The sequence below is a fragment of the Nestor notabilis genome, unplaced genomic scaffold (genome assembly GCF_000696875.1).
Source record: "Nestor notabilis isolate BGI_N333 unplaced genomic scaffold, ASM69687v1 scaffold12671, whole genome shotgun sequence".
NCBI lineage: Eukaryota > Metazoa > Chordata > Aves > Psittaciformes > Psittacidae > Nestor > Nestor notabilis.
This window is the reverse complement of record NW_009913461.1, coordinates 38,689-54,234: the sequence shown is the minus strand read 5'-3', so window position 1 is coordinate 54,234 and position 15,546 is coordinate 38,689. Positions and strand designations below refer to the sequence as shown.

General features: G+C 38.5%; 1 protein-coding gene across 1 annotated transcript in view; it reads left to right on the top strand.

The window, feature by feature from the left end:
* The window catches only part of LOC104412482 (histone-lysine N-methyltransferase 2C-like), a gene marked incomplete at its 3' end in the record, with an annotated part of 87,303 nt that overhangs the window by 33,153 nt on the left and 38,604 nt on the right, over positions 1 to 15,546 (top strand). Inside the window, 5 exon segments of the mRNA XM_010023216.1 lie at positions 214 to 426; positions 3,950 to 4,078; positions 6,059 to 6,178; positions 8,717 to 8,847; positions 10,459 to 10,645. Of these exon segments, the coding sequence (XP_010021518.1) occupies positions 214 to 426; positions 3,950 to 4,078; positions 6,059 to 6,178; positions 8,717 to 8,847; positions 10,459 to 10,645 (780 nt within the window).

Below are 15,546 nucleotides of genomic sequence, written 5' to 3'. Positions count from 1 at the left end.
GTTGCTGGGTTTGAAATCAGACTCTAAATTATAAAGCTGTAAGTGTAATGTGTAAGACAGTATCAGATATCTCTGTTTTATTTATATCAATTTCCTCACTCATTAATCAGCTCCATAGATGTGGATTAACTCTTAAAAGTGCTATTCCTAAAAATCTAAGATTTGTAAATTAAAGAGTTTTATATTGCTGTTATGATTCATTCAACTTTATAGACCCACCGAAGACATACACCCAGGATGGAGTCTGCTTGACAGAGTCCGGCATGTCTCAGTTACAGAGCCTAACTGTTACAGTACCAAGAAGAAAACGGACGAAACCAAAGCTTAAACTGAAGATTATAAATCAGAACAGTGTGGCTGTGCTTCAGACCCCCCCAGATGCCCAGTCAGAGCACTCAAGAGATGGGGAGATGGATGACAGTAGAGGTAGCAGTCTACTTTTGGCATGTCTTGTATCTTGGGGTATTGCAGTACATGTGTGTATTGCAAACGTCCCTGAGAGATGTTATTATACTGATACTTGTATATTCTGTACAGAATGCCTTATGGTAATAACTTGAACAATAGTCATGGTTCGTTATTGTCCATTTGTTGATCTGTTTATGGGTCATCCATCTCAGAGGAAACTCACCTTTCTACAGCTGGCAACACTGGAAAAACGAGCTGCCTTTTTGTCCAATTCTTGGGTTACTTGTGCACTCACTGAGTACAATATATTGCACACTCATTGAGTACAAGTGTATTTTGAGGCTCTCAAATTTAGGGCAAATGGTGTTTCAAAGTCATAACGCTGACTCAGCGAAGCAGCATCTAGATCACTGCTGGTGTTTACAGCAAAGGGGAAACAGGAGAGAAGAGCTTTTTGAACATATATTTCTTTTCTCTGAGAGAATTAAGGTGGGCTGACCTATGAGTCCAAGTGGAAAAACTAATTTTCTTGTATTTCTGTAGAGGAAATGAACATTTTGTTTGTTTTCATCTCCCAAGTAGATTTAAGACATGATTAGAGTTTGGAAGTTTTGGGTTTTGTTCTAATTCAAGTAGGTAATGCTGTATGTAGGGTCCATACGGAACGGTTTCAGATTCCAGGATGGGATATCCGTGTACTGTGGAGGGAGGGGGAGATTTAACAGTGTTTTTGCAGCCTCCAAGGCTGATGAGAGACAAAGGGATCTGGGCTAATGTTTGCCTACCCAAACACGTGCCTGTGCATGAAGCCCTTGGGAGAACTCCTGCTGCTGCAGCCTAGACATGAAGCAAAGTTCCGTGTGTCCCAGGGCCACCAGTACTTGTCTCAGCTGTTCCCTCACAGCTGAGCAAGCACAGCAGCCCCAGCCAGAGGAGACCAAAGGTGGGAGATGAGAGTGGGAAAAGCACATAGGAGCAACCAGCCCTGCTCCTCAAATCCTCGCTCTTAAACACTAGGAACAGCAGGTAGCATGGTAGAATACCCATTCTTCTGTCCTCTTTGCCCTGCCCTGGCTGTACATCCTGATATGTGTTGGTAGAATAGGTGTTAATCTGTGGCCTGGGGAAAGGCTTAAATAAGTAGCAGGTGTGAGAGTCATTACATTAGCCATGCAGGTGTCTGTTAGGAGAGGAACAGAGGAGTATAGGCACCCCACAATCTAAAGTGCTTTCTGTTTATACAACATTGCCTTGTTGCTAATCAGATTAAATTTCATAAGAAGCTTTTTTTAGATACAGAAGGTGTACTTGACATAACTGAGTAGTTTAACCATCAGTGCAGTTTCAGTGTTAACTTGTTGATACAAGTATTGTTCCCATTGTTGGATTAGCACGTTCTTATTGTCTGCTGTTGACTAGAGAGATATTTTTTTTAACAGCTTCCCTTTATTTGTTTATAACCTTTAAAACAGTTAACTAGTTATTTTTCTTTCATCTCCTTCAGTACTCGCAGGGTTTGGTACATTATCCTAACATTACACTGACTTCTAAACTTCATCTCATACTTTCCTATGAGATGAAACATTATCAACAACCATCAGGTGGGTTGTTGAAAGCAAAAAAGCATTTGATACTGGTTTGAAGGCATCACTTCCCTTGTTCTTTTTCAGTGGTTAATAATCTTTGGTTTTACAGACGTGCTTGTTTTCTGTTTAACTTTGTCTAACTTCGTTATCTGCTTGTTGGCTTTTATAGGTATCCCTTTTCAACTAGGTAAGAAGATACATAAATGTAATAGCAGAGTTTGAAAGAGAGAGCCAAAGCTTGCAGCGACTTTAATTTCAGTTCTGATCACCTTTTGTTGCCTTTTTTAGAGTCAGAGCATGTTCATATATGCGACGGTAACAGCACAGCATGCACATGGTAGACTGGAAGGATTTTCTGGAAGCTCTGTATGTGCTCTGTAGAGGGATCAGTGCCTGTTCTCAGAATGACTGAAATTTTTGTATGAGAATCGGGATGAATAAAGCTGTGCCACAGTTTTGGTTAGAGCAACATAATGTAGTAATTCCAGGCAAACAAGAGTAACTGTTGCTTAGTCTCTGAAGTTCCAGGTGGGAAAAAGAGGCTGTATCTAAGAAAACTCATCTTGTGGTAATTTTGTTACCATCTCCTCTATAGGCTTTTTTGTCAGGTAGGGCATTTCATCGGGTGTTCAACGTTTTGAAGTCCACTTGACAGTTCAATTTGCTTTGGCATCTTCAGCTTTGGTAGACTTAATGTAGCTCTTCTGCTACTATTTGTGGAGCTATGCTTTGTAAGTAAATGGGAAGGACCACTGTAGGGTTGAGCATCAGTATACTGCTTTGTGTAGCAGGACACGTCAGCACTTAAGGAGGTTTCTCTTCTGCGAGAAGTGGACATGTTGCAAAGAGGGTTCACCCACGCTCTTAAGGGGAAGGGGGAATTGGCTGTGGTGGTCAGTGGGGACTGCCTTTGCCAAACCTCCAGCTTTGCTGGTAGAACTCAGAGAAGTCTTTGTCGATGGGAAAGTCTGGTCTGTGCCCCTGCCTGTGGAAGAGCAAGGTTTTAATTCTAGCACAGCAGAAATTCTAGGAAATAGTCCAGCTCTGTCTGTTATAACACTATTTCTCCCCCTTACAACTGTATGTGGGTTAGTCCATGTAGAATTATACACCTAAATCGAAAGCAGGGAATTGTAATTTCAATATCTTTTTAATGCAAGAGTATATTTAACATTTCAAGAAGATGAAAGGTCGTTATTGTATTGACATTTTGGGGATCTCAGAAACAGAATTAACTCCCTCTGTCTTCAACACCAAAGGCTTTTTTATGCCATCATACTTTACATCTGTTTCTACCCTGCTTTCCCACAGAATATAAACTCTAACTCAAAATTACAGTCTTCATCTTCAAGGCTGAGTAATTGCTTTGGGCTGAATTTTCTATTATGTAAGTCAAGTTCCTCTTCATAGATAAGTCTGCTTTCAGTCAGTCACACGGCTTCAAGTCAAGAACCCTCTAAACTAAAAGTCATTAAACATTACCTTCCAAGTGCAGGCTGCAGACAAGTCTGTCTTCTCAATAAAAAAAAAAAGCAACCCTGCCAAGTCAAACTTAAGAGGATAGGAAAAATTAAGTGTATCTTGCATGATAAAGTGTTTCCATACATGTTCCTTGATGTATGGCTAGAAATTGCTCAGACACTTAGAAAATGCGATAGCACAGACTTCTGAAAGGGCACCAAAAAAATCTCTTAGATTCACATATAGTAACTATAGCATTTATTCTCTGGTTTTGTGTGGATATCATCTCACAGGAAATGTATGTACATACTCGGTCTTTGTGTATAGGTAGGGTGGGTTTCCCAAAAGTATTTAGAGAGTAGGAGTATCTGTCACTCTTGTGAAAAATCTGTCATTCTCAGTCAGTTTCTCAGGTATCAGTCAGGTGTAGAAATTTTGGAAAAATATCTTCTTTCCCTTTTCCAGTTAAAGTTACCATTGCCTCTTTTCTGCAGAAGGTGATCTTATGGATTGTGACGGTAAATCAGATTCCAGCCCAGAACGGGAAGCTGTGGATGATGATACCAAAGTGGCAGAAGGAGCTGATGGGATTAAAAAAAGGAAGCGAAAACCATATAGACCCGGTAGGGTACAATAATTTATATGGTTGTGTCCCTTGTTTGTTTTAACACTTATATTCTGTATAATAACAAAAAAAGATACTAAAACCTAGTATTGAATTCTGAAGTATTCTACTGTTAAGTGTAGATTTTTACCCTGTTCTGTTAAAACAATTTTAGTCCTCTTACCAAAATACATTTCCAGAGGATGTTGCTCAGCAGTATGACTGTTCTTAATGTGCTGTCAATTATTGGTTAGTAGTTCCAATCCATACATTGTACTGATTCTTAACTTGATATGAAAATGTACTGTATTTATATAATTGATGAAGGCCAGGGTTGGGGTTTTTTTTTGTGTGTGTATATGTATGTGGTAATAACTGAACTTCAGAGAATTTTTTTTTGTATCTTATTTTCTGAAATACTTGATGAAAGTAATTTACTAAATATTTGCAGATGATGTGGCAGTGAATTTTAATTAACTCGGTTATTGGATGAATTCATTTATTTTAATTTATCAGTGCAGTCAACTCTTAATTATCTTGACTGTGGATTAACTGTGTGTCCTGGGTGCAGAAACACTTGAGCTATCTCCAGGCAGAAAAAGCTAGAGGTACCTAACTGACTCTGTAGGAAATAGCTCTGATTCATTAGGGCTAAAACTGAACCCAGTTAATAAGCACTGCTGAGACCCTGCCTGGCTTTTTTAAGAGTCCCTGTTTCATGTACCTTGATATGTCTCAGAATCTGTGTTAACATGTCGGGTTTGTGTTTCACTATTCAGCCTCCGACTACTGCGGATAAGAAGTTGATTGTAGTCTTCGCAGTCACAAACAGTTTTTGCCAGTCACACCCATCCTGGTTGCTGTAACAGGCCATAGTAGAGGAGGAGAACAGAGGCAGTGAAATGACTGAGGAGGTGAAGGCAAGGAATACAGTGAAGGAAGGGAAGCTGAAGTTACAACAGGGTCTAGTTTCTCTCGCTTCTCTCTCAGTAGCTAAACAGAGCTCTACTACCTTTTACCCTTCCCCGCATCATTTCCCACGCTGCTGTGTAAGAGCCCTGTCTCAGCAGATCATGCCCATGTGTATGTATGTTGCTTTCCATCACTGGCCCACCCCGGAGAGATGGTGGTACAAACTTACATTGTTTAAAGAGATTTCCTTTTTCTCTAGAAGCCATTTATTTCTACTGCTGGGTCCTCAAGAGAATAGAGTTTCATTTGCTCAGAGTGGTTTTGAGTCGTAAGTTGAGCAGGTATCTGTTAGTTTCCTGCAGCCAACTATTTCCCTGAAAAATGAAGCAAATCTGAACCTGATGCATGTACACATACACACCGTTTCATAGAATAGTTAGGGTTGGAAAGGATCTTAAGATCATCTAGTTCCCCATTCCATGGGCAGGGATGCCTCACACTAGACCTTGTCACACAAGGCTCTGTCCAACCTGGCCTTGAATACTGCCAGGGATGGAGCATTTACCGCTTTACTGTACAGGATCAGGAGCACTGCAGTCAATCTCTAGTGAAGGATTCTGGGGTTTCAGGCAGTATGATGTTCATTAATTATCTTTTTATTTTGTGGTATGTCTTTCTTTAGTATTGTGTGGAGCTGTGGACTCTCTACAGCAATTTGTAGAGTTTTTAATGGCCCTTTAAGGTTCTGTAGTAGATTTCATTTAGTAGATTGACTTCTAATTGGAGCAATTCATTAGCTTGCCAAGAGATGGAAAAAAACAACAGCTGAAAGTTGACAGGTTTGGTGATTTGAACTTTTTGTAGATGTCATGAAGTCCTAAAACTCTGATCCTTTTTGATAATTACATGGAGACATTAAAATTCACAAATGTTTCGTAAAACTCAGTGAAAAATCCTTAAGTACCAGGTTCATTCTTAGACCCCTACAGATGCAGTAGTTCCCTTTACCTGCAGAATGATCTTGGCTCTCATTCTTACTATGAAACATAGTTTTAATCAGTATACTGAATTTTTGCTTCCTCATTAGGTATTGGGGGATTTATGGTACGTCAGAGAAGTCGTACTGGGCAGGGGAAGACTAAAAGATCTCTCTCCAGGAAAGATTCTTCTGGATCTGTTTCTGAGCAGTTGCCTGGTAGAGATGAAGGTAAGTGTAGAAACTTGTTTTTAAACTTCTGTTAATGCTTAAGGCAGTAAAAATAATGCAGCTCGTCAACATAAATTTCTTTCCAGATACATACTACAACAGAAAACGTTTTTTGTGTTTGTCATGATGGCTGTATTAATTCAACTGAAAATACTAATTCCTACATACTTATAAGTTCAGCATAGCCCATGATTTACAAAGAAACTGAAACAATGAATTGCAGGCTATTGTGGGAGATAAATAGTGAGAATTACAAGGACTGCTGTATTGTGTCAGAGCACTGTTTAGCCTAGCTTTGACCAGTAAAAAACAGAAGAAAGTGTAAAAAATGATGTAAGTTTAGAGCAGTCCTCCTCCTGATACACCTTCCACAAGAAGTCCTCATCCAGAGGTGTCTTTTGGACAAACAGTTCTAATATTCACCAGTGTTCCATGTTCCACTTATGTGTCTGATATGTTTATATATCTGTTTAAGCTCTGGAAAATTCTGTATTGGTGAGTTCAACAATATACTATTGTTACACAAAGAAATAATTCCTTCTTATTTTAAACTGGATATCTAAGGGTTCCATAAGCTACCTTTGCATTTTATGTTCTGAAAGATTATTTTTGTAACAATCAATCCATATTAATTTATAATACAGAAAGATTTTGTAGACATGTGTCATATTCCCCCATCAGTGGCTGTCTTTTCCAGGGCTGAAGAATCCTACTCTAGCCTCTTCTCATAGCAAAGCCATTTTAATGACTGATAATTTAATACTCGGTAGATTGGGTGCCTGATAAGAACTTGGATTGTGTTTATGGGTCTTGTTCTCTTGCTTGCTGTGTGTGATTAGACTAAATTACTTCATACATCTGGATTTGTTCACACTATCTAATCTAGAAAACATTGAGGTATCATTAAGGTGAGATGTGGAATATGTTTAGGTCAGAGCGTGTTTCCTGTAAAGTTAGTAGAAAGAGGCAGCTGCTTCTAAAGGGTGGCTGATGTCATCTCAGAAGACTCTGGGCTTTGATTTCTCTTGTCACTCTCTGCTGTCTATTTAGAGGCAGATCAGCTTCTTGCTATATATTTGTACAGTGTGATGGAGGCTGGATCTTTACCACAACATCCAGGCAGAATTAAAAACTAATAGTTAAATTTTGTCCTTACTTGCATTTGTAGAACTACTGTATGAGGCCAGCGACTGACTGTTTTATCAGTGCAACTCAGTATTATAGCTAGGTCTCCTATTGAGATACAGTACTTGTTTTCTCTTTAATATTAGTGTTAGAGGTATGCTTTTCTGCTTTGTACATGTTATTTCAGTGTAGTATGCTACGTTGCTTCAAGTAGTGCCGAAAATTTTGCTTTATAGTTTTTCTTGTCTATAGGGATCTACTCCTTTAAGTAAAAAAAAAAAATAATTATTTCCCCATTCTGGCTAACAGTACAATGCATATTGTTAAGAAGCAGTATTCTTAAACAACTATTCTTCAGTTGAATGTTGGAGGTTTTTTTTGTCTGCTCAAGCACAATTGCTTTGTTAAGATAAAAACCAACCCCAGATGATGTTTGTATGTTTTAAATTATGGTAGCTTGCTGAGAGCCTGCTTCTCAGCTGCCAGTACTCATCAGCCTTACCAAGTGTTTTGCTGCTCTTGTTATGTTCTACCTATTTTCTCTGCAAAAGCTCATTCTCAAACAATGCAGAAGCCATGGTGTTGGTGAGCTTCATTCTACTCGTAGTCCTCCAGATATGGTACAAGAGGTTACTATAGTATAAAACATAACTGATTTTAATAACACAATAATACAGTTTCTTAAATAACTTCCCAGGGTCTTTAACTTTAAGTAATTAGCTTTGGCAAGGCAGAGCTAGCAGGACTTAGAAAGTTCTGCTTTTACCTGCAGTTGTTTTCCCTGGCCTGTTGAAATAAAATACTGAATGATTGATGAGCAGTCTGTGCTTTTGTGTTTATTAGAAAAAGCAGTGCCACTGTGGAATATGATAGCTGAATAAATGTATGATTTTTCTTTAAGAGCTTCTGTATAGATTTCTTTTTTTAGCCTGTTCATTATTTATATGACAGTCTTTTTCTCAGATTAAAATATTTATTACTTTTAATTTGAGAAAAATCAGTGTATAAAATGAAAGGTGATTAATGTGTAGCTCAACATTGGTGATTTTGGAGATACTGTTTCAGTGGAATTATCTTTCAAATATCTGCTTGAATGGCTCCTATAATTTTTCTCAGATTACCAAATTCTTAGGTGGCTTTGAGATATGAAAGTTAAAGGTCTGCCTTCAGCCACTGAGCTGTACAACAAGGTAACAGCGATGTGACCAGTGTCACATACGGTATTCCTTATTGCCAGAGCCCAGACGATCAGGTGGCAGTTCACATCTGGCTGGATAAAAGCCACCTTTACAATATATCTAGAGTGAGATTCAGTACACCCTTTCACCCAGATACATTAGGTATACTACCACTGTACCTTTAGAGCAGGATACCGAGTATTTTATTTATTTGTGCCTGAATGTTACTGTTTAGGTTGGACAGAACAGCTGCCAGACACTCCAGTGGAGGAGTCCACCCCAGCTTCAGAAAGTACTGAGAAAATAAAAAAGCGTTACAGAAAAAAGAAAAATAAACTTGAAGAAACCTTTCCTGTCTACTTGCAGGTAAAGCTATTGGTATATTCCGTATTTAAATCCATTTAGAAACCTGATCTTTGCATGTGGATTCGTACTTCATTTAAACCATTAATATTTCCTTTCCATTCCCAATTTATCATTCAAATTAAATGGGTTTTCTGTAAAGAATGTTTGTAAGTTTGTACAGAAAGCTGTGCATTATATTAAATCTCCAGTCCTCTGATGTTATTTCTCAGTGATAGATCTCTACTTGTTCTGAGATAGGAGGGGGAAGAACCCTTTCTTTTCTCACTGAACTGACGCGTGACGTTTTCACCATTCAGCTCTGTAGGATGTCTTAGCCTGGTCATGTAATTTCCTCAAGATACTGATTTTTCTTTTCTGAGAATTATAGAACATGATTTGATAGGGAAAAGTTGTCTTCCTACAGTTTTGTGGGTTTATGTGCCCTGCATCTCCCCACCACAATAATCTCTGCTCTTTCCCCCACTTTATTTTGGTGATGTCCCTAGCAGCTAAGAGGTTGCAGTTGCAGATAATAACCAGGGTATTAATGGTGACTGAGCAACTTTCAACCAGTTTATAAACTGACTGGCTTATATATGTCTCACACAGAGAACATTATTTGTCTTGCTCTTCTCCTCAGCCACCTTTTTCATGAAAACTTCATTATCTTGGAGATTTTCACCAAATGTCATGACAAAGATTATATTGGGATTGAAAGCAAAGAATTGACAGAGAGGCAGAACAATCTCTGTCTAAAAATAATTTGTATTTTGTAAGTGGAGAAGTGAGTTGGAAAGTAAATTCTTAAGCACATTTCCTTTGGATTAATAAGGATAAGGGGTGTTTTTCTTAATGCATGCTTTACTCCTGTGAAATATTTCTTAGATTATTCTTTTGCTCATGTTGGAGTAAGTGGTATGGAAAAATACCCCTATCTTCAGCTTTATTTTAGCAGCTATATCCTAAATCAAGATTTTAAAGACTACATAAAAACCAGAAGAAGTTCTTATATAATGAAAAAAAATTAGCTTTAACATTTGATAGGTTGTTGTCACAGTACTAAATAGTCAGGCTTAGGTGAGTGATAGCTGTTACATAATATTTTAAAAGATAGTAATGTAACTTAAACATCTTTAGGTGGTTTGTTACTGTAGTTTGATGTTAGGACGGTTTTGTGCTGACTAAACTGCATTGTATGGTCGTTCCAGAATTTGGACCACAGTGCACTTGAATGTTTTTCATAAAATCAAGTTGTACAGCAGTGTTCCCTTCTTTAGCTGGTCCTATTTGCGCAAGGAGGAATACTGAAAACATCGAAAAACTTGGGATGTATAAGAGCACTGCATTGTTACACTGTCTGTTCCACATGTATGCAAGGTGACTGTAGATCTTCTATATGATTTAAGGTGTGAATTTAATAATAAAATGTTGATAGTATAGCTACCTCAGGTAAGTTCTATCCACTGTATCCATGCCTCATAGCCTGGAAGAGATACTTCCATACTGGCAGGCATGTGAGACTGAGAATGTGTTTTTATGTTCTAGTAATCATTGGCTTTGAATTTCAACTTTGTCATTTACCCAATAGATATAGTGTTCTTCCTACATTGAATCATTTTGTCTTCTTTGCAGGAAGCTTTCTTTGGGAAAGACCTACTAGATACCAGTAGACAAAACAAGATGAGCCTAGATCATTTACCTGAAGAATCGCTTCAACTCTCATGTAAAACAAATCTGAGCACCAATTTCCTGGATCCTTCATCTGATCCCCTTCTTAGCTCAACCTCCACTCCAGCTCAGGCAAAACTGGGACCTCAAGGTATAAAAAGCTAAAGTTAGTGATAATTCAGTAGTCTGATTTTCTTGTTGCCCCTGGGGCTTTTTTTCCTACTTCACATCAGATAAACATTCTGAGAATTTTTCAATGTTTTCTGTATTAGCTGTCCTTGTGAGGTTAAGTTATGTCGATAATTAGTGAATACTCAGCTTGAGGGCTCCAGCTGTTTCAAAAAGAGCAGTGGATAGTACAATTGCCACTTAATGCATTTTTGAAACTCCTTGACTGTAATGTCCGTGTCTATAAAATTCATGAAAATTAATTCTGTGTAAGAATAAGCATGCAGATCTGTTATAGAACACAAAAATACTCTAATTAAAAGATATTTTTAGTAGTCTATTGAATATTAGCTAGATGACTGTCATCCAACTTGTATTTTCTTTAATGTTTTAGGTCATTTTAGGTTGCCAGTCTCCTCAGAATTTCTGGTTCACCATGTTCTTTCTGGACTTTAACCATTTTTTAGGTGAAGTTTATAGCTCCTGGGCAATCTTCTGCTATTGCAAAACCTCCCTGGAGTTACTGCTGAGAGTTTTGCAAATAGCTAGAGGGTTGTAAAGTGCTGCTGAAAGGGCAGCCTCACACAAAGGAGCAATTAAAAGCAAAAACCTTACTGTCCCCTCCAAATTAGTTTTTTCTCCATGTCTTGTAGTATATGCTGTTAGCTAGAGGTATCTTACCATTCTCTGTCTTTTAAAAAGTGTTACTACTTCTTCTGTATATTAGTTAATTTGAGGCTTGTGTTTCAGCTCATCCTCACAGTTTTTTCCATCTAAAAATATTTACACTTATTGATAAAGCTTCCCATGTCTGGAGTCCTTTGAAGAAAGGTCATTTATTTGTGATTGCTTCTCAGTGAAAATGTGCTAAATTAAAAGCAAAAGGCTATATTATAATTGAACATTGATTGTTACACAGTTGAATATTGAGTAAGTTAACTTCCCCTAAAGGGAAAACTGCTGCAAGTGGAGTGTTTCAAGATCTGTATCTCATTGGTTCTAATACTGTGAGAAGATACACTCACACAGACCTTTTTCCACCCCAGCATTCTTTTGAAGCCAGAGAAATACAGATACAGAAGTCTTTGATGGCCTGTCCAGCTACAAGATTAAAGTCACTAGTGTTCCTGTATTATGGTAGTGTAAGATTTTAGAAATTCAGGAACTTGATGTTAACCTAACGTTCTGTTTTTCCAAAATTTGAAAGGAATTTTTTTTTTAAGAAACCTGTTCTTTATAAATAAGCAAAGTTGCAAAACTGTCATTTCCTCTTCTTTTTGTTCAGAAATAAATCATAACAGGTTGACAGTAAGTAAATCACAGGCAACTGTTTCAGTGGATAACCTACTGTCTTTCCCATTTTATACGTGAGAGACTCAAAGGACAGCGCTTTCTGGTTGTAGGAATGTTCTCAACAATTGTCTCTCAACTGCTTAGTTTTTCAGCCAGAATTGTGTCCAGACGGAGCTGTTTGTTGTAGTTGGAGCATCAGCGGGTGAAGTCATCTGCCAGCATTGATCAGTTCCAGTGCAATTTTTCTTAACTCTTTCATTGCGAGTTTGTAGGAGAAAGTTATTTCCATAATAGCATCCTCACATGTGTGAGAGACAGATACATTTTGAGTGGTGGAGACCCTGGTAAACTGTCTAACTGCTGAGCTAGCAACAGTCACATCTTCCTTTCTGGCTGGTATTGCTGAGGAGCTGGAGGTGGGAGCAGTGTCCTAGAACACCTGTGATATTTTTGTCATTTTGACACAGACCTGGCTTTGGAGCAGGAGCAACCTAAACTGCTTTATTCACTGCACTGGGGGGCTGTAGGGCTATGTTATTACTGACCTTGCTGTTTTCCTACAGTGCCATTTCTCACAAGGAATGCTGACTCTGTGACAGTCTTTGCTTAACGGGATAGGTCTTTTCCACAAGGAAAGTGTTCTTCTCCTGGTAACTTCAGTTGTTTAATCCCAGGATTAAGGGTTAGATGTTCATCTTTCAAAGAGCTCTCAAGCAGCTAAAGAAGTTACCCTGTCTGCTTTGCTATTCAGCATAGGACTGCTAGGGAGTTGGACAATGGTGTGTTCGCTCTGCTCATGAAGTGACTGAGCGTTTCAGTGACATGTTCTGAGACTGTTCTTTCAGCTTGGTTAAGGGTACCTGATGCTTTTGCTAAACAGGATTGCGGTGATGATGGGAATTGGCAGAGCTAGCCAGAAGAGGGGGCTTGGTGTCCTTTGTTTGTTATTAATTTCTATTATCTATGACTGCAGTGAGCTTTATGCTTCCAGTCCTGATTTCTGTCTGGCAAGGAGGTTGCAGTTTCTGTTTTCAGTTATAACACTTACCTTTCCTGTAGTTTCACAACGAGTGGCACACTGCACAGTGCATTCTGCATGGGACCAACCCGTAAAATAATTTATAGGAGAGTACTAAAGCAGAGTTTGAAGGCTTGCTCACTGGGAACACAGACCACTGGATCTCCAGGGTTTCCCTGGCTATTGATGTGTTACTTGAAGGTGGTGTCTGGAATCTGTTTCATCCTGTCTAATTTGAGGACTGTCTGCATCTCTCTTGTGTTTTTTGACCTGGGTGTCTCTGATGAAAAAGGCCACTTGCTGAGGTGGGCTCTGTAAGGTCTCTGGCAATGCGATCTTCCCTTTGATTTGGAATAGCTGAAGTTAAGTGTATTTTTTCAAGGGATGCTGAAGAAGTAATCTGTTCAAGTAGGGTTTCCGGGGAATGCTGAATAAATTCTTCGTTGACAAAAGGAGAGGAGTCGTCCGAGTCTCTGCAACTGATTCAGATGCTGCTGGGATAATTTATAACTAGATCCATTGTTGCATGATTAAACATTTTTGGGTGTCTGCAGCCTTGGAAGAGGCGTTTTTACTCTTTAGAACTTCATAAATAAATAAAAGTAAATGCATTGGAGGGATCAGGATTACAAGATAACAGTAGAACTGTGCTCTCTTAGAGATCCAACATTACAAGCACATTATTTTCCTTGTTGTTGTTTCTTAGTTTTCATCTCCATTCTGAGAAAGTCAAATTAATGAGCAGTATTGAGCTATTTGTTTGGCAGCAGATGTCAACCAGCTATTGATTCTGATCTGAAGCAGCTGCCTGAAGTGATTTAGTTGTTTCCAAGATAATATTTAGCACATGGAATTACAACAAGGAAAAAATAGAAGAAAAATGTGAAAATAATGCTTTAGAATAGATGTCATATATGAGACTATCGGATCAGGGAGCCTAGCCCTCTGCTGTCACCAGCACTCAGCCTCTTTATAGACTTAACAAGCTCCGTTTTGAAAGCAGGTAGCTTTTTTTACCCACCTATTAATCTCATTGGAAGTCCATTACAGCATCTGATTGCCTTAATAGTTAGGGGCCCTCTAATTTGAAGCCTGAATTTATTCATGACCAGTTTGTAGCTATGGATGGTAAAGCCTTCAGTTATGTCTTTCCACCTGAATTCTTTCTAGCTACTTATGCAATATATCTATATTCAAATTAGAAGCAGACTTTTTAGGGACTGTTCCCAAGCACAGTACTAAGGGCTGTGGAGGAAAACATGTTAATATAAAATACTACAGAAGAATTAAAGGCTACTAAAACAATCTCCGTGCTTCCTTCACAAAGGCTTTTTTATAAATGGTACTTACCTGCCTTCAAATAGGAATTCAGAAGAGTTAAAGAATGACTAAAGTCAAGCCTTTACCTATCAGCCAGCTGAAGTCATTAACATCACCTTGTGGTGCCTGGTGTTAGTTACTTGCATAATTAGACCAAATTGCCAGAACAACAGCTAGGTTCTATTTAAAACCTTACATTTCATAGTACTTTTTGTCAGGTGCACAAAACAGTTACACCCACAAAGTGATGTTGTTTTGAGGCAGTCTTTAATACATCTAGTGGCAAACATAAGAAATGATTTAATTAGGATGGTATCATCTTGTCTGCATTATGAAGGAGAAAATAAAGAAGAAAAATTGTAAGGTGAAGAAAAATTATTTTCTTGTTGACTTTCAGTAATGGTTGAAGGGAAGAGGGTTGACTGTCAAAAAGAGCAGAAGGAACTTCTAATTCATTGTAGAATTTAGCAGTTTGGAATGTAGCCTCATGATATAACTAAGTCCTTGGCACCAGGCATCTGATTTGAGCTAGAAATACTTCCCTGAGGCAGTTGGGTTGTAACAGTGTGAAAGATACATGTACATGTGTGCAACTTGTTTGTTCTTTGACTTTCTGGTCCCTCTTCAACCTGCCCATGTTTGCTTTCCACATTAGACATGTGGAATATGATTCATATTAATCCCTTTTCTCTGTTTAATTATATGCATATTTACCATTTCATCATGTTTCATTCATCTGGCAATGATTGCTCATGTGGTCATGATAGTCTGCAGTTTTTTCTGAAAAACATTTTTCTCAACTCTTATTTATTTGCCAAACAATTTTCTTCTAGTGTTGCACATCTGTAACAGTCCTAAAAACCTAGTTAATAAAACCACATGGGCTATTTGGAGTCATTTCTTTCTAATGAATTGCATGTCAAGAAGGTAATAATATCCAGAATTTATTATTTAATATTAAATAATTTATTACTAGGACCAGGCCAGTTTTTCCTAGACAGCAGCCAAACATGACAGCTACATCACAGCTACAGGTTGGGCAGAGAAGAGATTCAGAGCAGCCCTGTGGAGAAGGACTTGGGGGTATTGGGTGATGAGAAGCTTGACATGAGTTGGCTTCAGTGTGCGCTTGCAGCCCAGAAAGCCAACCGTATCCTGGGCTGCATCAGAAGAAGTGTGACCAGCAGGTCAAAGGAGGTGATCCTGCCCCTCTACTTTGCTCTTGTGAGACCTCACTTGGAGTATTGTGTCCA